Genomic DNA, 23,542 nt, shown 5'->3' with positions numbered 1-23,542 from the left:
CCATACATCTTCTCTTCAAAGTCCTTCATACATTCAACTCATTCTTCTTTCTTCTTTTTTTTTTTTCCTTTTTAGAATTCCCTTACCTCACTTCTTTACAGACCAAGACCATTCCCATCTTCCAGCTGAATATTCTGACCTTCACAGAATTAGAGATTTATTATTTTTTTAGGTTGCAAAGGACACTTAAGATAAAGTCCAGCTGCTTAACACAGCACTGCCAGATCCTAAACCACTAAACCATGACCCTCAGCACCATGTCTACACATCCTTTAAACCCCCTCAGGGGTGGTGGCTCCACCACTTTCCTGGGCTTCCTCAACATTCCTTGAATACCCCTTCTTCCTCCCATCCCAGTCAAGTCAGGCATGAGGAATTTGACTACTCCTGGCACTGCTGATGCCTTGCATCCCAGCCAGGCCTCCCAAGCTTTACAGAAGCTAAAGCAAGACCCAATAAGAAAGGAAATAAACCCTTGAAGACCAGAACTACCTATACTGGTTTGTGCAGGAAGAAAACACAGTAACCTCTTGTTGACAGGAAGATCCCATGTCACTGCATCCTGAGATAAACAAATGCAAGCCACTAAGCGGCTACAAAACAAGAAGTGAAAGAAGAAACTATTGAAATTGTTTTGTCTTCTCTGCTGATGTTCATCACCTTCCTAACTTCTTTATAAAGAAAGAGAGACAAAGAAAGGAAGGTCTTGTTGTTTATCATCTGTGCTATTTAACATCTTTGTTGGTGACACAGACAGGGAGTTCAGGTGCACCAGCAAGCTGTGCGGTTGACACCCCAGGGATGGGACGCTATCCAGAGAGACCTGACAGGCTTCAGAAGAGGTAAGACCACGCAATCTCATGAGGCTCAACAAGCCCAAGGGCAAGATCCCCCACACAGGTTGATGCATTCCCAAGCACAAACATAGGCTGCGTGAGAGTGGATTGAGAGCAGCCTTGCAGAGAAGGACTTCAGGTTGTTGATGGATGAAAAACTGCACATCAGCACTCAAAGCCCACAAGGGCAACCATATCCTTACCGCACCTTACAGACCTTATGGCAGCCTTCCAATACTTAGAGGGAGCCTACAGGAAAAATGGGAGGGACTCTTTATCAGGGAGTGTAGCGACAGGACAACAGGTAACAGTTTCAAACTGAAAGAAGGTGCATTTAGCTTAGATGTTAGAAAGAAATTCTTTACTGCGAAGGTGCTGAGACACATGAACAAGTTGCCCAGTGAAGTTGCTGATGTGCCATGCCTGGAAGTATTCAAGATCAGGTTGGACGGGGGCTTTGAGCAATCTGGTCTAGTGGGACATGTCTCCACCCATGGCAGGAGGGTTGGAACCAGATGATCTTTAAAGTCCCTTCCAACTCAAACCATTCTATGATTTAGCATATATTTGATTATAGATGAGTTTGAATTTCCCCTTGGTACTGTGTCACACACCCCCCTGCCTATATTAAAGAGGTCATCTGTTGAGTAAACAGGAAGGAAAGTTGTAAAACTCATGGCTTCAGACAACAGAAGCAACACAAGAGCCAGACTAGACCCTGGAAAGCTAAATACAGCTTCAGCATCATATCAGTAAACACAAGTACCTGTGAGCAGTGATGAAAAGACTAAAAGCAGAAAAAGAACACCACTTCTAATAAAAGTAAAGGTACCAACTTAGGAGGACACAAAAAGCAAGGACAGCTTCATGTTTATTCAGCTCCGCTATGACAGAAGCCAGACTATGACATTCAGTTTTGTTACTGCCCATTGTGTAAAGGATGTCAGGATCAGTAAGTGCATGACACAGAGATTTGAAGGCTATGGGAAGTGCCTTGCTGTGAGATTATTTTTTTTTCAACTCAGGCTGTTTGATTACAATCTCTAAACACCTTTGCCAGGAAAAAATGGCAATATTGAAGTGTTATTTGATCTGGTACAGAAGCTCACAAAATAAACTGTGACAAGAAACTCGAAAAACACAAACAGAAAGTAAGATTTTGGTTTTATATATGCTTTTTTCAAAGCATTGAGAAAAATCAACTCCTGGATTTGTCAAAAAGTGAGGGCACCTCCAAGTTCTCATACCTGCAAGAGAAGGCTGCATGAATTTCCTGAAGTCATGCTCTGACAAACAAGTCCTGAACTCAAAACACAACCACCACATGGAACTTTAACATTTCACAGTACACAGTAAAATGAATTACACAAGCCAAAGGTCTTGGACATTTTTCTGTTACCTCCTGTAACCCAAGCTACATTCATTTCAGAGGTCTCATATGTCAAACACTGAGCAAAACAGGCCAAAGAAAAGGGCTGAAATGAATACCATGAAGGCTCCTGGGATTGTGTGGCCTTTGGCAGTTACCCCTGTCCTCTAGTCTTCCTTGTGTTAGTTGTCCATTTCTAGTCATTTTTGACAGAAGCCAAACAAGTTGTTTCTGAAGAACATCACCAGCATCAGGTCTGAAATGTCTGATCTGGTTGTTCAGTCCTATCAAGGTATTTAACTCATGTTCTACTCACTGCACTGATTTCTGGCCAATCAGTCTGCTCTTGAGAAATAAACCTTTCACCTCCAGCAATCTTAACACATCAAACTCACATTCATCTCACATTTTTTCATCGTAAGCATTTCAGAAGTCTTCAGAACTTGAAGGTCTAAGTTTTGTAGCTCTCACTGCATGCTATACATCAGCATGAGCATTTCAGAAGCACAGCATTTCTCTCTGCAATGGTTCATGTATTATTAACAATATAGACACTTGCAGAACTTACCTCTTTCTCAGTATCCCTGGATATACAGGTCCACTGGTTCTCCTTCACACTGTACGCCCAGAAGTCAGCCAGATCCTGAGTTCCATCCCAGCCACCAAACAGATAGACAGTTTCTATAAATAAAAGAAGAACATGATGATTTTAAAGAGAGTCTGTCTTCAATCAGGTTAATACCTACAAAACATTGTTCTGCCTGGAGAATAAAAGGCTCCAAGGAGACCTAATGGTGGCCTTCCAGTACCCAAGGCCTAAAACAAAGCTGGAGAGGGGCACCTCACAAAGGCCTGTAGAGAAAGGATGACGGGTAATGGTTTGAAATCAGAGACAAGTAGATTTAGACTGGATGCAGAAACAAGCTCTTTATCATGAAGGTGGTAGAACACTGGAACAGGTTGCCCTGGGAGGTAGCTGAGGCCCCATCCCTGGAAATATTCAAGGTCAAGCTTGACAAAACACTAAGCAACATGTTCTAGTGGAGGATCTCCCTGCATACTTTAGGGAGGCCGGACTAGATGACCTTTGGTGGTCCCTTCAAATCTGAACTATTCTACAATTCTATGACAAACAGAGAATCAGAAGAGAAATTTAAACCAGTTCTTATTTAAAGCACTGCTCCCTCTTTGAAAGGAACCGGTCACCAAGGCAAGGAAATACAATTTGGTTTAGGAAGGGAAGTTTTTAGGATTGACAGGCAGCCAGTTCTCAAGGAGTCATCTTCTATTTCTACATTTACATAAGAGGCAATCAAATCCACAGCCTTCTGATTGAAATTCAAGACAGACAAATGAACAATATTTAGCATCTTGAATACTGCACATTTTAGTCCGTCAATGACATCTCAGCTTGTATGCTGGCTGGTACAAGATCTATAGATTACAAAGCCTTCTGAGATAGCAGCAGCAAAGCTTCTCTGTCTAGTCCATACTTTAGAAAGCAAATTTATTTCCACCATGAAATCCTATTCAAGAGAAATGCCTTGCATAAAGTAACTGAACTGGTGGCACAGAAGCAAATAAGTAGAAGAGTTACAGATTTAAGTCAGTGTTTCAGGCCTATCTTCACCTTAAAGCCACAATTACTCCATGCACAGAAAGTTCAATGGCTTCTCAGACTCACTGATAAAACTTGATGTGGCCTCTGAGCAAGGAAGGCATTTAAGGAAGAAGTCTCTGTTCTGACAGGGAGAGATAACTAAGCTGCTCCCATTATAGAAACATTGCTATCTGGTCTCAAATGCTAAAAATACTTCATTTTTAAACTGTTAAAACACAACACAAAGCCAAGTCCAAGAAGAACAAACCACTACAGACTTGCAGAGCTTTGAAAACTTTACGCACCGGTCCTGTTATGGAGGTAATGGCCAATTTTTAATCCAACGCCAATTAAAGAGCAAAGTTAGAAACACGATTATAAAATGGGAATAGTCCTTGACCCTTACCTACCATCAGGATAGTGGTCATCACCATGGAAAGGTTACCCTGGTTCAGTAACTTTAATTACCCTTCCTCCTGGACTCAGGGCTCCCAGTGTTCCCTGCAAAGAGCAGGTCCCTTTGTGCGCATAAATTCTCACAGCTCACAAAACCCACATCACCACAACAGCTTCATTGATAGCCGAGAAAAATAAAAGATTTGGCACCAACTAAATATCCTATTGGGGCCTTGCCAAAACGTCATGCCTGCCTGGAAAAGCTTTGTTGTGCCCGATGAAATTTAATAGCAAACCTGAATGAATCCGATGAAAACTCAGATTTTGGAAGCTACCTAAATCAAGCTGACAGAATTAAGCGGCGTGTAAGCAGTGAGAGAGGAGTGCAGTCCTACAGCCAGTGCAAACTGAGCATCCCTGGGCTCCGAGAGCAACCATAATTACACAAGCATACAGGACCAGCGTGCCAAACATTCTTCATCCTGATGTAAAACTGTAGCTTGGATGAAAAGAAGGGCTCCATCACTGTCTAGACTCAGAACAACCCATTTCTAGTCCTATTACAGAACTATATGCATATTTTTAAGGTACAGAAGCTTCCTATAAAGGAGGATTTTATATGTTTATGTATTTTTCCATTTAGTAAGAGCATGTGGTGACAGGACTAGGGCCAATGATTTTGAACTAGAACGGGGCAAATTTAGATCACACATTTCAAAGAAGTTCTTTACTGTGAGGGCAGTGAGACACTGGAATGGGTTGTCCAGAGAAGCTGTGGACATCCTCATCCCTGGAAGAATTTATGACCAGGCTGGATGAGGTTTTGGGCAACCTGATCCAGTGGGAGGTGTCTCTGCCCATGACAGGGGGCTTGGAACTAGATGATCTTTAAGGTCTCTTCCAACTCAAGCCATTCCATGATTTCTCTTGTTTTCTAATTACATCTGTTGCTGGTTTTGTCAAGAAAATGTGGTTGGTTTGGTTGGGTTTTTTTTCCATACTAGTTCTAAAGTCTGCAATTAGTCTCCTGTGGTATAAGGACAAATTAGATGTTTGGTGATCTGGAGTGTTCTGTTTCGTTCTCTTCCCCAAATAGATTCACACCACCTGCTCGATTTATCAGTTCAGATTTTACAAGAAAGGTTATTTTTCCAGCCTGCATGGAGATCCAACAGGGACAGACCCAGAATACATGCCCATAACTCCCAGGCATTGCCACCACTTGTATCAGCAAACACTCAGTGGAGAGGAAGCACAGGGAAGAGACCACGAACTTCTAGACAGGAGGAGTGGAGAGGTGTGAGGGGAGCACAGCAGTCTCGCATCAATAGAACAATTTCTGGTTCAGTGGTACTAGGGAACTCAGGATGTAAGCAGGGCATCTTGCTCTGGCAAGGGAAGGATTCTTCCTTTGTACCCAAGCAGTATGTAACACAGCAATACTGATGCTGCTTTATTAAAGCAAACTTCTGTTCTGCTTCAGGGGGACAGAGCAGCAGAATTTTCAAACCCACCTGCAAGGCAACAAGAAAAATGTGCAAGTAGTTATATTTAGCCAAAGCTTTTACCAGCTACATTTAGGAAGTCAAATTTCTCCTCCAGCATCTTAACCTTATCTCCTCTACATTTATTTTTGAATATAAATTCAATACTTTGAATTAAATATGTTCTCTGAATATTCCTGAACTGCTTGCTCAGTCAAAAATGTTTCTGCAATGCCTGAGTTGTTCTCTTCCCTAGTGCTCTGGAAAACTAGAAGGCACCAGAGCATTCCTTAAATTATTAGAGGACATACGTTCCCCAGAATTAACATATTTCCTGTCAGCCTCTCCTTAAGCTGTATTTTTTCAGAAGGAAATGCAAAGCAGCTTTCTCCGATCCCTGTTAAATATAAAAAGTCCTGTGGCAATTTCAGTCTAGGTTCATGTATGTTTCTCCAGGTCAGTTTTTCTTACTTTTGTTAACTCCATCCTCTCTGTTGTGGAGAAACCTTTGGTGGGATTCTGGTACAGCAGAATATCCTTGTCCCATTAGGGCATGAAGTGGGAAATCGTTAACACCAGGCTGATCAAAGATCCTCAGTATGCCTGAGCACCCCTAATTTTACCAGGGCAGATGAACCTATTCCAATCTTGGTGACATATTTAACTTACCACTCCGGTCAAATGTTATTTCCAAAGAATCACAGAATGGTTTTGGTTGGAAAAGACCTTTAAGATCAAATCCAGCCAATAATCCAACACTTCTGAGTCTGTTGCTAAACCACGCCCCTCAACACCGAATCATAGAATCAATAAGGTTGGAAGAGACCTCAAAGATCATCAAGTTCAACCTGCCACCCATGACCTCATGACCATTAGACCATGGCAACAAGTGCCACATCCAGTCCCCTCTTGAACACCTCCAGGGATGGTGACTCCACCACCTCCCCAGGCAGCCCATTCCAATGGCTAACGACTCTCTCAGTGAAGAACTTTCTCCTCACCTCCAGCCTAAACTTCCCCTGGTGCAGCTTGAGACTCTGTCCTCTTGTTCTGGTGCTGGTTGCCTGGGAGAAGAGACCAACCCCCTCCTGGTTACAATCTCACTTCAGGTAGTTGTAGACAGCAATAAAGTCTCCTCTGAGCCTTCTCTTCTCCAGGCTAAGCAACGCCAGCTCCATCAGCCTCTCCTCACAGGGCTTGTGCTCGAGGCCTCTCCCCAGCCTTGTTGCCCTTCTCTGGACACATCTACACATCTTTTAAATGTCCCCAGGGATGGTGACTCCACCACTTCCCTGGGCAGCCTGTTTCAGGGATAATCCTTTCAGTGAAGACATTTTTCCCTATGTCCAACCTAAACCTCTCCTGGCAAAACTTGAGGTCCTTTCTTCTCATCCTATCACTTCTTACGTGGGAGAAGAGACCAACTCTCACCTCGCTAAAACCTCCTTTCAAGTATTTGCAGAGAGCAAGGTGGTCTCCTCTCAGCCTCCTTTTCTTTGGCTAAACAATCCCAGTTCCCTCAACTGCTCCTCATACAACTTGTGCTCCAGACCCTTCACCAAGCTTTACAGCCCCTCTTTGGGTACGGTCCAGCACCTCACTGTCCTTCTTGGAGTGAGAAACCTAAAACTGAACCCACTAACCAAGGTGTGGCCTCAGCAGTGCTGAGTACCAGGGAACAATCACTTCCCTAGTAATGCCTGACACACTATTCCTGGTCAAGGCCAGGATGCTAGTGGTTGTCTTGGCCACCTGGGCACACTGCTGGTTCATAGCCATGTCTCTGCTGGAAGAGCTCTCCACAGAACATGAAAAAATTATGGACCTAAGCCACCATAGCGGAAGTTGGACATGAGTAGATAGTATGTGCTCCCAGCCAAGACAGTCAACTGTATCCTGGGCTGCATCCAAAGCAGCATGGTCAGCAGGTCAAGGGAGGTGATTTTACTCCACTCTGCTGAGAGCCCACCTGCAGTGCTGGATCCAGCTCTAGAATCATCAATACAAGAAGAACATGGACATGTTGGAGTGGGTCCAGAGAATGCCACAAAAATGATCAGAGGGCTGGAACCCCTCTGCTCCGAAGACAGGCTGAGAGAGATGTGGTTGCTCAGCCTGAAGAAGAGAAGGCTCTGGGGAAACCTTACTGCAACCATCCAGTAATTAAAGGGGACGTATAAGAAAGATGAGGACAGACTTTTGAGCAAGGCTTGTTGCAACAGGACAAGGGGTGACAGTTTTGAACTAAAAGCAAGGAGGTTTAGACTAGATCTAAGGAACAATGATGATGGTGAAACACTGGCCCAGGTTGCCCAGAGAGGTGGTAGATTTCCAGTCACTGGAAACAAAGATCAGGTCAGACAGGGCTCTGATCAACCTGATCGAGTCAAAGATGACCCTGTCCACGGGACATCTTTAAAGGTCTCTCCTAACACAAAATGTTCTATGATTTATGATTCTATTCTATCCCGACAGCCACTTGGTAGAAGACTGAACAGACTAGACCATGTTTAACATTCCTGACATTTAGCTGTCTACCACTTCGCAAATCACTTTTCTGTGCAATCCTTTCCCAGACTACACCACTGCACACAGCTGTAACATCCCAGGGTCAGGGATTTGTCTTGGATGAACCTCTCAATGTCATCTCATCAGGATTCCTTTGACTCATTCACTAGGTCATCAGCCGTTGCTCTCCCAATCTGTTACCACCCCAGACTTGCTGAGAATATATCTGAGAATCAGTGTCCTCAGAACTAAAGAGGATTCATCTCAAAAGTAAAAAAAAAAAATTAGATGTAAGATATCTCAAAAGCCTTCTAGGAAGGGACATCATTTCCCTACGTAGTAACTACAGACTTAGTTATCTGCAAGCAGCATTTTCCACTTTCTAAGGAGCACTTGAAGAAAAACCATAAAGCCAGACCTTAAATTTTCTTAAAGTATCACACCACTCAGTTTGTGAATCACAGTTCAGTGTAGATGGTGGCTGGATGTAAGCTGGGGCTGGTCTGGGTAGGCTGGTACAGCCGCCTTCTCAAATGTTAAAGCGCCATGAAGCTGAGTAACCTCCAGGATTCAACAGCTGTTTGTTTTTCAGAGCTTAGAAGCCATCTGTGTTTTGCTTCAGAGATCTCTTCATCTTGTACACAAGTCCTGTCTTTAAATATCTTATGGATAGCAGTGTTTTCCTCAGGCAAAACAGCATCCTCCTTCATGTCTGTTGCTCTCACTTCATCTTTTCACCTTTCCATGCTGCTTCTGAACGAGCCTCAGCACTCCCACTGTGCTGCCCCTCACATGTACTATGGGCACACTGTGCCCACTCTCATGGCTCCCAACCTACAGATTTCTCCCTGCTTACCTAACAGAATGAAGCAAGCAGAATTCCTTCCTATCAAAAGCAAAATAACATACAACCAAAATTACAGTGCAGTTTCACTTTGGTGAGTGAACAGCAGTACCAGTCAAGACCATTGCACTAACATATTCTTTCAAAAAAGTTTCACTTGCTGAAGAGAAATGCAGAGCAAAAAAGAATAGTAGTATCTTGGGTTGCTTAGCTATTATTCCTTAAACCAGGCTTGTCAGAAAACTTCAGAAGGCTTTATCTGAATGAAATAAAAGACAAATGTTTAAACAGAATATACAAAACGATTTATTACTTCTTTAACAGAATTATTTCTATATAGTCTATAATTCTGCTTCCAAAACAAAACTACATGGCTTTATAGACTATGCCACCATTCACATAAGTCTCTCTGCCCTCTAAGAGCAGAGATCAATTCCACCTTAACTATGGAATTAGAAACCAAATTTAGAAAATAGTAGACATGTTCCTTCAAAGTGCCAATTTTATTCCTTAAAAATTACCCAGTCTCATTTTCCTCCAGTATAAGCACTGGCATTTTGAAATGCATGCTATATCTGCATTATAAGAAAGCCTGAGAGGGCATCATCTACCACAGAATCATAGAACAATTTGGGTTGGAAGGAACCTTAGAGATATCTAGTTCCAACCCCATTGCCAAAGGCAGGGACACATTCCATTTGACCAGGTGGCTCAGCCTGCATCCAGCGTGGCCTTGAACACTTCAGGGAAGTGTTCCACAACATCTCCAGGCAATCTATTCACCCTCATGGTGAAGAACTTCCTAATACCTACACTAGTATCTACCCTCTTTCAGTTTAAAGCCATTATCCCTTATCACTGCATAGCCATGCAAAAAGCCCTTCTCCAGCTTTCCTGTAGATCATCTTTAGGTACTGGAAAGTGGCTTCTTTTTTTTTTTTTTTTTTTTTTCATTTGAAGTCTAAGGCTTTAAAGTACAAAACAATGGCTTCGAGCTGTAACTGGCAATGTCTCTTCGTAGATGTTTCTGCATGTACATACCAAAAAACAGCTTCCCAATTCTGCCACCCAGAGTCATTCCAGTCTGAGTGTTATCACAACTAAAAGCATAGAAGCCATTGTCAGACACAGCAACTCCCAAGTGCATTTTTTTTGTGCAGGAATGTATCAGGCTGCATTCTCCGTTCTTCACCCACAAACTCCTATACTTCCATTTTAAACTGCTTTAAGAGTTCTCAAAAGCATAGAGAACACTGCGTTTATTCTAAGACAGCTGCAGTAGATATTAAGAGCATGAACACCAGATGGAAAAAAGCTACGGCACAAGTTACTGGAGATGCCAGAACTGCTCTTTTAATTGCTTTCTGCCTACCTTAATTGGAAGATAAAACATGCTAAAAGGCAGTTTAGATTAAGCTAAACTATCTTCTACCTGCAACTCCAAGCATAAACAGAGTCTCAGTGACTCCACGCACTGTCAATAACTTCAGATGTAGCTCAACTGCTTGCCAGCCTCTGTCCTCTATCCCAACACCAACACTTGCATCCAGCAGGCTCAGAACTATTGCAAAACCTATTACTGACTAAACAATTAGCAGTTTAATAACTGGTTATTACTTAAATGTATTATTTTAGTGTTTTATTTGATTTCTGAAACATTAAAGTTGAAGAAAACAGTTATTTTTGTAAAGGACCATAGCCCTTTAATGAGGAGTGCAAAGTGAGCTTGTTTTTCTTCACCTGTGAAAGACCTCCTCATAAAACAACTCAACAAATGTGTGGGAAAGGAAAGGAGGATGTCTTTAAAGGAAAGATTCTGCCACTGCTCCTTTTTCCATTAACACTAGATTTGCCCAAGGTTAGCCAGAGAGCTTCACAGCTCCAGCCAGTAAAATACATCCTGACACAACTGGCAAAATTCCCACAGTCTCATTAAACTTTACCTATATTCAAAAGGAAAAAAACCTCAAAACCAGCTGCTGCTGATGTCTGAAGAGAAACAGCACCAAGAACCTCCCCTGGTCTTGTCATGAGCCAACTTACATGGCAAAAGTGATGGTCTCACAAACATTTGGGCTTCTACCAGCCTCAGTGGGCCTGGAAGTAAAACTAAGAATAAATAATCTCTCTGAAACTTCCTGAAGATATCTCACCCCTGGACAGAGCTGCATCAAGAAAGGATTTGCATGATGGAGGGAGAATCCAGTTCTCCCCAACTGTGACTCTACCTCTGGAGGTGCTCCACAGCCAGTTTTGTGTAAGTAAAAAAGGTGTCAATTTTTACTGCCTCATTGAAGTAGAAACCTTCAGACAAGGATACTAAGCTTAAAGAAACCAACAGCAATGGAAATGAAGACTCACATTACCAAGAACATATTATTTTTAGGAGGTCTAAAGGACTATCAGTTCCAAGTTACCAACTTCTCATGTCTCATGTCTCTCTGGTGTGCTTCTGAGACAGTCCCTGTCTACTTATTCACCAAGGCCACTAGGGAGCGTTCCCAGCCTCTTTTGTGGGCACACACCAGCCTGCCTCCAGCAGCACTTTATTCTAATGAAGCTCAAACCAATCCCACCTAAATAAATAAATAAATCTGCTTTCATAAACTAAATAATTCGAGTGCCTCCTCTAAAGCAGGAACTACACCCTGAGCAAAAGCCAAAGACTGCAGCTACTGCTGCTTTTTGCTTGTTCACTATGACTTAGCAAATTACTCCTGAAGGTACTATCCTGTCACATGCCCCAGTCCCTGTCCGTATGACCACAACAGATACTGCCATAGCAATTTTTTGCCAAGTCCTGCAATGCCAGCCTATATTCCTCTCTGCTGCTCACACCATGATCCTGTTTCTCTTTTCCTAAGAATGCTCCTTTCACTCATACGTATCATGCACCTTGCAAAGATGCAGGAAGATGGACTCCTTGTTTCAGTAAGGAATGACACAGCACACAAATCTGATTAAACAAAAGGCAAAGCTACAGAACGTGAAGAAAAACAACCACCAGAACTGTTATTTACACCTTCCTATCCTCCTTTTCTTTCTCTTTCTTAGAAAGAAGCTGAATAATGCATTCTTGTAACTGCTGTAAGAAAAGGTTTTAGTAAAAAATGTCTATCAAATTATATTTAACATGAGTTTCTTTCACACTGTGGGAATTAGAAGCCACTCCAAACAAAACACAAGGAATGTTTCAACACATCTGGTCTGCTCCAGCCCTATTCCAAAGAGCACAGTATGCAGCAGATAAGGGAAATTATCTTTTCTGACTTCTCTTGTTCAAGCTTCTGCTCAAAGGAAGGTAAGAGGGACAAAAAATTAAGAATTATTGTTGTTTCTTTAGTTAAGGTGACTAAGGTGTAACAGAGAACTCATTGGGAAAAAGGGAGTTGGGAAAGTCAGTTGGAATAGAGATCCAGAGAAAGCAGAGTATTTGATCCAAATATTAGAAAGTTAATTCTTATCCTCAAAACCTGAAGTTAAGACAGTCTCTGAAGAAAAACACCATATTTATCTGAATCACAGAATAATTCAGGTTGTAAAAGACCTTTGGGATCATCAACTCCAACCACCAACGCCACTCTGCAAAGTTCACCCCTAAACCATATCGCCAAGCACCACATCTAAATGACGTTTAACCACATACAAGGTTGGTGACTAAGATCTGGAAAACTTCTGATCCAGTAATAGAATTAGTTAAGAAATTTAGCAACTACTCACCTGTCTGAACATCTATGACCATCTGATGGCCCCCTCTCATCCCTGGTCGGCTGTCTTCTCCATCACCTTTAAAAGAGAGGGAAAGGAGAGGTTCCCATTTACAAGATTTTTTAAACTAAAGAATGTTACATCCTAATAACTACACAGAAGCAACTTACTAAGTCACCATACTTAAAACATTGGCACAACGCTTTTGGCAGGCAGCATCTTTTGTGCATTACAAAACTGTACAGAGTTTTAGACTGAACTACCTGGTGACTGACAGTACAGGCAGAGAGAATGCAGGACTCCGGTGCAATTCCAAAAACCTTGGAAAAGAGCTCAAGAGTTTCTTGATCAGGTAGGCCCACACATACACACACAAAAAAAAACGAAACACCACCACACAACAAAACCCACATAAGACATACATGCACTATCTTTGCAGTGCAGCTCTTCAGTGGTGAGGACACAGATGTGGAGAGACAGAAGGGGAGGAAAAGGTTGACTGAGAGCTGCCTGAAGATTAAGTAGATATTCAAATGACAGGGCGATGTACCCATGGAATGGGGGCAAGGAGGTAATGGTATAGATGTGGCATAGCCAGCTTTGCACCAATTATTCTCACATAAAAGAGAATTCCAGCTGTCCAATTAAAGCGGCTTTCCAACCACTTCTTAAGTATTCAAGACAGGTGTCATCTATGGGAAGCAACACTAGAAAGATAACCTGCATTCTGCTGGAAGAGAAATCTGCTTGTTTTCAGAAACAAACTCTTCCCAAGAGGTTTGGATACAGTGCTCCACGTTTGGCAACTGTCACCTTGAATCCTGCATTTGCTGTATGACAGTGATTTTTGTACTCTGCAGACAAGGCTGCTGCTATGAGTTTCTTCTCAAGGCGGAAAGCAATGGAAAAAGACTATGCAGTTTACATTTGCTGTGTGACAGACCAAGACTTCAGAAGTTGCATCTCAAAATACTCCCTGTTGAATGTATTTATTTGCCACTCTTTGCTGTAGATTGAAGTTGACTCCCTGCATTAACTCCAGTCATACGAGTAACTGCTCTCATGCTTAACTTAAATTGAGATTGGTTTCCAAACTGATTAGCAACCCTTGAAGCTTCAGATACTGCTCCTTACTCAACCAGAAACTAGGCTGCATTTCACTGACTGCAGACAAATGCAAATTTTTCATAGATGAAACCATTCCCTAGAACAACAGTCCTAGAGGAGCCTTTCTTGCATCACCTTCTTGCTCAATAGCCTCAAAAGAACAAGAGGGAACTGGCAGTACACGATTTGTATCTTAGGAAATGTCCTTACCTTTGGTGCTCTTGGGGATGATCTGCCCCCAGCGCGGTTTGTATTCTTGTTGACTGATATACTGATTGAATAAGCCATCTGCAAAACAAACATTTTGCTGCATAAAACATCCACTTGCTTCTAGTATACCAAAATCACTTTTAACTCAGCCTAACTCAATCCAGCACACTACTCTAAAGACTTCATTTTAAATAAAATTCTTTCTATATGTCAGTTTGTTAAACTTGTTAATGAGCCAAATGTGTAAGCACTAAAATAAAAAGAATACTCATTACTAGATCAATCAGGAATTACCCTGTCTGCCTGCCAGGTCATGCCAACCATCTATAAATCCTCAGTCTGCTGCATATAATTAAGAATAGAATCCCTCCTCCTTATTTAAGCAAGAGGAAAGTTTCCAGTCCATGTAGAATTCAACCATTTCAGCGCATGTTAAGTTTAAACTAGGTCAGGCAGCATTTCTGGAGCTTCACCTAAGAAAACCGAAGAAATATGATTGTTTTTAAATGCTATGATATGGGACAACCAAACACTGGGTGACAAACAAAATAATAGTTTACATTCTCCACAGAGAGTTAAGCAAGAAGAGAAACAGAAGGCGCGTTAGGTCACTGACCAGATATGCCAACTGCAGCAGTTCTGTAGGGAGCATTAACTCCAGCACACTTCATCCAAGCTCCCTTTGTGCCTTCCTCTCTTCCTCCATATATTTACCGTATTCTACCTCTTCAATGCCGAGAGGTCAGTTTCTAATTTTCATTACATGTTATCACTGAATGGTGCAAGTTGGAAGGGATCTTCTGGAGACCATCTAGCCCAACTCCCTTGCTTGAGTAGCACAAGATCACCTCTCAGGCTTCTCCAGGCTAAGCAGGCCCAGGTTTCAGCCTTTCCTCATAGCAGATATGCTGCAGTCTCCTTCAACATCTTTATGGGCCTGGGACAAGGTGAATACTGTCTATTTAGAGACCACATAATAGGAAAATAAGGGCATTCAAGAGTTCCTGAAAGGTGATGAATTTGGTCTTAAAATATAAAATTGCTTTCAACTTCCATAAACTCAGGCCTGCAGGTTTTTCAAATTAAATACTTTGTGAAAGCAGTGCAGACTTTGCTTCCACCTGTCTTAGAGCCAAAAACATCAGCTCACTCCAGCATTAGGTAATTGAGGAAAGCCAAAAGTTTGCTCAGCTCATGTAGAAAAGTGGTTTATTTTGGTTTTAAGAGTAGGGTTCCTAACTCCCACTTCTTCAGCATTTATGATGTTGGGACAAGATGAGAGAGGTTTTATGCTTGTGATTTTGAGAGTTCTGATTCAGAAAAGCCAACTTCCAACAGAAATCCCATACTGACTCAGGCAGGATTATTTTTTATTTAGCCACAAACCTAGACAGAAATCCAGCCTTTTGGTTATCATTAGAGCGTTTGGTCTTCAAGACAGAACGCAAAACTGTATTTATGCCCATGACAGCCAATAGCTAATTGGACATGAATAGCTCAAGAGGATGAGTTACACCACATACGATCTGAAAGGGTGATTTAACCTCTCTCCCATGCTCAACACCCACAGGCAGCACTTGTCAAGATATGACACTTCTCCCCTACTGTGCCTTCAGCCTCTTTTAATAATGCTTCTTGTCTTCCATGGGACACTGGTTTGGAAACAGTCCAGCTTGCTTCCCAGAAATGTTTCTTTCTGCTGGGAGCAGTTCCACATTCATTCTACTTGCACTGCAAACCAGCAGCAGCTTGTTTTGGAAGCTGAATCACCACCTGTCTGACACCACCAGGGATAAAAAAAAAAAAAAAAAAAGAGGATTTCTAGACAGATTCTGCATCTGATCCCAGGTCTGTTCTACCACACTCCTTATGCTCCTTACCAGGAGAGCCCTGCTGACAAAATGGTCTCCAAAGCTACTGCAAGAGAGCAGAAATCGGATCTAGGCCTGCCCAGGTTTGTCAGCTGTTCCCAGTGAAGTAGTAGTTTAAAACAAATTTCAAGGCTCTTGTAGAACAAAAAAAGTGTTAAGTGGAAGTTTTTAGAGGAAATTTTTCCTTCACTCCCAAGGCCTCTCACTTCAATGTCCATGTTTACTCTCTCAAATCATGGCCAAAAGCAGTACTTTTATTTTGTACTATTTTCAAGCCCTTTCCAGCAAGTTGTGACGCATTTTGGATGTAACAACGTCAAGTTCACCATGGTTAAAGCTCAGTAAGTTCTACCTCTCTGATAACCAAAGCTTTTATTTTGTCAGCCAAATCACAGGTCACCTAGAAAGGATTAGGACAAACATTGACAACAATAATATTTAACTTGATGAAGCCAATCAGAAAAAAGAAAAAGTTGTATGAAGGTGCATTTAAAAGCTGCACTGTCTTTAGACAACAGACATCTCTAGACAGGATCACTAGAATCTACTCCCTTCACTGGAAAAGCTTCAGAGCAGTATTTAGCCCATAGCTTCTGGGTGATGGGGTTTGGTTTTTCAAGATCTTTCTTAATCCAAATTAAAAATAAAAGAAAAGAAAGAAAAACAAAACAAAATAAATCCACGCCTGAACAGACTAGGGTTTCTGGAGTTAAAAAGAAAAAATCCTGCTGAAGAAAACCTGAAGCAGAAAACAAAGATGACACCAGATAAAATCCAGCCGTTAGTCAGCAGTTTCCTTAAGATGTGGAAGCAAAAAGGAAATGCAAAATTTTCTTCCAGCCTCAAAGCTGCATATTCTCCTGCTATTTCTTCACAAAAATAAAACAAGGTAGGCTTTCAAATATCTACAAAACATGTTTTTTCTAAGCCAAAGTCTACCAACAACCACAAGAGTCATCAAACATTGAATAAGCTGCCCAGGGAAGCAGAGTTCCCATTCTTGCCAGTATTTAAAAGATGGTACTGTGGAGCATGGTTTAGGGGCAACCTGGTAGTGCTGGATTAATGACTGGACTTGATGATTTTGTCTTGTCACAGAATCATTGAAGGGTCCTTTGAAAGTTACCCAGTCCAATTTGCCTATAGTGAGCAGGCACATCCTCAACTAGATCAGGCTGCTCAGAGCTGTCCAACCTCATACAGAATGTTTCCAGGGACAGGGCACCTACCACCATCTCTGGGAAACCACCACCCTCATCATAAAAACAGTAGTTCTTCCTTAGACCTAGTCTGAAACTCCCCTCTTCTACTTGAAAACTATCATTCCTTGTCCTGTTACAACAGGCCCTGCTAGACAAAACCGAAATGAACAAAAAAACCCAACCCCACAACAATCAATACCACCACCAAACCCCCAACTGTCCCCATCTTTCTTACAGGCCCCTTGAAGTATCGAAAGGCTGCAAGGCATTCTCCCTGGAACCTTCTCTTCTCCAGGCTGAACCGCAAGTCTCTCAGTCTGTCTTCACAGTAGAGGGGTTCCTGCCCCCTCTGGACCTCCTCCAACAGGTCTATGTCTTTCCTGTGCTGAAGACTCCAAAGCTGGACTGCAGTGGCAGGTAGGGGCCTCAGCAGAGTGAAGCAGAGGGGCAGAACCCCTCTCCCTCCACCTGCTGCCCATGCTGGTGGGCATCAGCCCAAGACACAGTTGGATTCTTGACTACAAGAGCGTGTTGTCATCTCACGTCCAGCTTTTCATACACTAGCACCCCCAAGTTGTTCTCCTCAGAGCCGTTCCTAACAGTATCATCCACCAGCCTGTATCTGAACAATTCTATCTACTTATCACAGTCTTCGGATGCCTAGTAAGTCTCTCCTCTTCACGTATACCAAGAGTACAGAGCAGCAAGCCAGCATCCATTCTTTCTCAGAAATAAATCCCAATGTATTTGCTGTTTAAATTAAGATACATGTATCTGTCTAGAACTCGCAGGGGAATGCAACTCTTGCTCTGCCCACTGAGTTTCGGGAGACACTGCAGCCTGCAAGCTGTGCATCACAACTTCTTGTTTGCCATACAGGGCTGACTTGTCAACAGATAAACACATATCACATCCTGACACGAGAACTGCCAGAAGGAACACCTCAGCCCCCAGAATACTAATATGAAACTAGCAGATCTTCAGTCCATTTCAAGCAGCTTTCTGTGTCTACAGTAGCTGCAAAACAGTTCAACTAAGTCGTTAGCACTTCACATACTCTCTGTAGGAATACTAAACAGATTTTTCTTCCTTCAATATATAGGCTTGCTACAGTTTGAAGAGGGAACTTTGGTCTAGTCCCTGACTGCAAAGTAGCAAAATAAATTACCACTTGATGTAAAAGGAAAATAATGATATGGCCTATATAATTCATTGGATTGCTAATGGGAATATAGAGCAGAGGCATAAACAGTTCTTTTCTTCTGTCACTTCTGCTTGCAACTTTCTCTCTCTCTTCTGTGGCCTTGCCAGGTTTTGACTACTGTGTGAGGTAACAGGAAGGAGGGAGTCAGGAGGGTGAGGAGGTGAACAGTCCCCCTGCATCCATACAGGGAGCTCTGAGGAGTCTGTGTTGTTTGTAAATATATAGAGAGAGTACATCTATTGTGTATTTTGTACATATTCATTGCATTTCATATTTCTAGATTGTAGTTTGCTTGTAAATGTAGCTTCATTTGCTTCCATCCCAAACTGAGCTGGTCTGGCTATTTGTTTTGGGGGTAGTTTCTCCAAATTAGTTGGGGGCTAATTTCAACCCACCACAAAGCTATAGGAATGAATCCAAATGTGAAGCATTTGAACCAAGTCTGTGAACCAACTGAGATTTAGGGAACCTTTTCTTTTTGAGAGGAAGTCAGGGAGCTGCCAGAGTTTCCATTTGCCCATTTTCTAAGTGTAATGCACAAGTCAAAAGAATCTGCGGGAAAAGTGTGGCTGCCTGCCACTGTGCTCTCAAAAGAAATCATCTGGTGATGTGAGGTGGAAGACAGCGTTCATCATTAGCAATGCAAAAGAACAAGAGCTAGCTCTGCTAGCACTAATTCTTGACCACCTACTCTTTTTCTACATGACTAAGCCTACGGAAATAGCCTGCAAGAGGTGCATCACATTTCACTTTTTAACTACCTACCACTGCAAATTTCAGCCTCTCCAGAAGAGATTTTAGGCCGAACTGAGTGTGCAGTATCTCTGTCAAGCTCATGGAGCTTCTGTTTGTTCCTTTAAGGCAATGAACTCTCAGTTCAGCAAGAGGTCAGAAGTTCACATATTCATGTCCAGCCTGTTACAGAACAGTTTGCTCTTTGAATGATTTCAGGGATAATTTAAGAGCCTGTATATCTCAATTAACTCTACACTTCAACTACACTACTCCAACCAGGCAGAGGACTGCAGTTAATATGCTTCCAGTTGGAAAAACAACACACAGAGGAGTTCAGTCATAAGAACACCCACACCTTAGAGACTAGCAACAAATGAGGAAGACTTCACAACAAAGCTGCTGAGGAAGTAAAATAGTAAAATGCCAGGTGCAAATGAGCTTCTTTCAAACAGAGGAGCTTAAGAGATGCAGAAATGAGTAAGGACAGGTAACTGCGGAGGATCATACCAAGCAGATGGTAGCAATAACACAGGAGACCATGCTGAGGGCTGAAAGCATCTATTCCAATCCTACCAAGAAGGACCCAGCTGTTAAATACCAGCTACACTCAACACCTTGGCTTGACTGTCATCTTGTACCACTCAGGACAAACTGTTCCTGCTGCAGTTCCAGTTTTTTTGTGGCTACCAGAGCAGGTCTGTCCTATCCTCTCCCCCATCATAGCCTGATCAGCTTCCTGACCTGGTTGGACACGTGGCAGCATGAGCACGAGTGCCAGGGGACACTGCGTCCTGAGTAAGGGCAGGACTAACCCAGTCAGTAAAAACCTGCAGTTGTGTCAGCTTAAAGCAAATACGGGATCCAGCCTCAGTGTCTCAGGACAGATACTTCTATCCGAAGGGTGCTGAGAAGTGGCAGAGCTTTAAATAGGTAGAAAAGCTGAAGACAGCACAAAGAATTGCAGAAGGATGGAGAAGGAAGGTTAATGCGTTCGAAGACAAGCAAAATCATTAAGGATGAGCAATGGAGCAACGGGTGATGGATACACTGACATTTAACTTCCGCTAGCAAAGTAACAAATTAAAAGGAAGCAATATAAACATCCTCATGCATATTATTCTCTCCCTCAGCAGTAGTGACAAAACTTAATCATGCCACTTGAAGGCTGCCCTGCTAAGCTACCCACAACCTCTGATTGTAACTATTTGCTGGAATATAGAATGAGTGATAAAACAAGCTGTAGTGTTTCTCTCTAGCTTGCTTGAGCGATGCTGAGTTCCTCAGCCTCCCCCACCCCCACCCCCCCAAAAAAAAAGGACATGATTACAAGAACCAGGGCAGCAGGGTGATTCACATCATGAAGGAAGTATCCCTTTGTCAGTTCAATACAAGGCCTACAGTCTTCCACCAGGTCATATGCCAATCCTTCCTCATCTGGAAAAGCTAAGCACTGTAGACTGTAACCCCACTCACAAGTTGAGAGAGAAAAGAAATACCACCTCAGTTCAAGCCCAGGGGGAAACTCACTACAGGGGTCCCTCACTATCATAAAGGTATTGAGTTGCTGAAGTGTGTCCAGAGAAGGGTAAAGTTCAAGCAGGGTCTAGAGAACAAGTCTTAGGAAGAGCAGTTGAGGGAACTGGGGTTCTTTAGTCTAGAAAAAAGGAAGCTGAGAGTGAGACATCATTGTTGTATACAACTACCTAAAAGAAGCTTGTAGTGAGATGGAGATCGGTCTCTTCTCCCTAGTATCAGGTGATAGTATGAGTGGAAATGGCTTGAAACTGTGCCAGGGAGGTTTAGGTTGGATATTAGGAAAAAAAACTTTACTGAAAGAGTGATCAGGCATTGGAACTGCCTGCCCAGGAAGGTGGAGTCACCACAACTGCAGGCGTTCAAGAAATGTGTGTACATGGCACTTCATGACATGGTTTAATGGCAATGGCAGTCTTAGGCTGACGGTTGGATTTGATCTTAAAGATCTCTTCCAACCGCGACAACCATGATTTTATGAAACTGTTGAATAGAATGAATGCAGTATATTAAACATTAAATACTAAAGGAAATGGACATGTAACAGCCCAAAAACTAAGGCCACAAACATTCACTTCATTAGTGCCCCCCAAAAAAAACAACAAACCATTCTTGAGGGAGCTTTTTCAGTATGTTTTAGGGAAATTCCACTTAAGAAATAGTTTCTACTACAGCCTCCAATGAATTGGAAGGAGAATGGCTTCTAGGCACTGGCAAAATTGAGCCATGGCCAAGGCAGCAGACCGAGGCGTTGATAAAATCACCACCACCAGCATCTAGACCCCATCTTGTTCTCAACAGCTCCTGCTTCATATTGGTGGGCTCACCAGCTCCCTCAAGGCACTCGTGTCTTTGAGGAACACTGCAAAGATGCTTAACAGTCAGCCACGGCTTCCTGCTGCTTTTTCATCCTGCAACCCTCCCTTTCGTCCTGGCGATTCAGGAGGAAGCTGCCAGCTGCAAAATGCCCCTCCATTGCAGGAAGCTGTTCACACTCTCATCCCAGCCAGCAACACAACGATGTCTCAGGAGTGTGAGGAGGAACGTTAGAAATTCTCAGTCTCAATGCCTGCAGCTGTTCAGGGATCTCAGTGCAGGGCAGAGCTCAGCTGTTCTATGTACACAATTGAGAAACCTTGAGCCAAAACCCGTGGAAAGCCATTAACTGCAGTTTGTGACAGCCTGTTGCAGCAAGCTCCCCAACAGTGTGTGTAGCTGAACAGCTTATTCACAAAAAGATTGTGGGTTTTCATGGAAGACAAACCTCAATTTTAAAGCTACTGTTTCTATCATGTTCTGAGAACCACTTCCAACTTCAGTGGTAGAAACCACACTGCTGGAGTCAAGCAGGTATGCTGGCATTTGTCCAAAAGGCATTACAAAATGACTGGTTAGCCCAAAAATCTAAAAACAAAAGAATAATAATCTTTGGTGCCAGACATCCAGGAAATCGGTCAACTGAGCTCCTAACTCTAGTGGCATCAGACACAAGGTTCTCATCTTATACCAGTACAATTTTCCTGTAAGTCATAATCACAAAGCACTGCACCCACAACCAAAAGCACCTCTTTTCTCAGTCTGTGATCCAAAAACCATTGTATGGGTCTTAGGGGACACTTTGGTGCTATAGTCCAACTGTTTTTGTATTCCCTTCTATCAACAGAAAGTCCATCTCCCTCATTTTAGGAGCTGAGAGCTGTTTAGACCACTGCCCTAAGCAAAACAATTTCCAAGTAAAAAAATTAATAGTTGCTAGAATGAAACTATCTGCCAATGTCCTGCCCTGTAAACAGGCTGCGCCTCCAGTCCCTGTGACTCGTACACCAAAGACTATTCTCCCTATAAGCAAAGACAGCTTTCTCATTCAACCACAGCTAAAAACTTCTGCTGAAATACCAACTCAGTGGTAAGCTCTAACCAGAAACCATGATCAAGATCACTACTGAGAACTCAAGTTTTATGCTTCCCTGCTCACCACTCATGACTTTTCTGGGAGTTACACCCACCTTCTGCTTGCCAGCCACACAAAGAACTTATCTTTACCCACTGAAACGTACCACGTTGTCATCTCTGAGGGAAAGACACTCCCAGAAGTAGACTGATTTCACAACAATTTTTAGTCTTCATCATACGCATCACAAGATGAGGAGCTGACAGCCCACCACTTTAGATATGGAGCAGCACATGGACATTCCAATTCTACTATGAAGCACATTAACGTTCATTAAGCAGCATCATTTCAATGCTTTTAATTAGTATACCGAACCCCTTGATTGTCTTACCATTCACAGCTTTTTCTATCAGCTCTTCACAAGCATCAAAGTCTCCTTTCAACACCAGTTTGTCATGCAGGTCTGTCAACATAGGGTGCTCCAGAGCAATCTTGGTTTTCTTCTGCAGTGACTCAAAAGCTTCGGTGTAGTTGTGTTGACGAAAATGCTTTAGGCAAAGGCGAATGGCTTCCTGTTCACGGTACTACTGGAACACAAGAAAACCTATAAGACATGTGGATTTTGCTTTTACCAGCACCCTGGGAACTACCTGTGAACCTGCCAGGAGACAGAAGCAGGATCTCTTACATGCTGCACATAAATTGCTGACAAGCTTAGAGAGGAAGACTACATTAAAGACACTACAAGCTGTGCAGGCATTTACTTTCCAACACTATACAAACTATACAACTTGGTATCATCCAATTTAATAAGCATAGAAGAAGAGAGTGCACAGTGTCCCAGATCTCTGGAGTGACCATTACTCCTGCCCCCCCTCCCTCCCCCATCTGCTTGTCCCTGCTGTTCAAGGCCTACACCAAGAACAGGGCAGGAAAAAGCCTTCGCTATCAGCGTTACATAATTTGATTGTATGACTCTTACATAACAAAATAATTTAGAAGAGTAAGTAGGTCACAGCTTTTCGAGAAGCAGAAGAGGGGAAA

General features: G+C 42.6%; 1 protein-coding gene across 1 annotated transcript in view; it reads right to left on the bottom strand.

The window, feature by feature from the left end:
* Window positions 1–23,542, bottom strand: part of MKLN1 (muskelin 1) — a 116,166-nt gene that overhangs the window by 54,891 nt on the left and 37,733 nt on the right. Inside the window, exons 6-9 of the mRNA XM_054178606.1 lie at window positions 22,890–23,082; window positions 14,063–14,140; window positions 12,758–12,823; window positions 2,774–2,886 (exon numbers count right to left, since the gene is read on the bottom strand). Of these exons, the coding sequence (XP_054034581.1) occupies window positions 2,774–2,886; window positions 12,758–12,823; window positions 14,063–14,140; window positions 22,890–23,082 (450 nt within the window). The remainder of the gene's footprint in view (window positions 1–2,773; window positions 2,887–12,757; window positions 12,824–14,062; window positions 14,141–22,889; window positions 23,083–23,542) is intronic.

The sequence above is a fragment of the Dryobates pubescens genome, chromosome Z (assembly GCF_014839835.1).
Source record: "Dryobates pubescens isolate bDryPub1 chromosome Z, bDryPub1.pri, whole genome shotgun sequence".
Lineage (NCBI taxonomy): Eukaryota > Metazoa > Chordata > Aves > Piciformes > Picidae > Dryobates > Dryobates pubescens.
The sequence above is the reverse complement of the archived record's forward strand: the minus strand, read 5'-3'. Positions and strand labels throughout refer to the sequence as shown.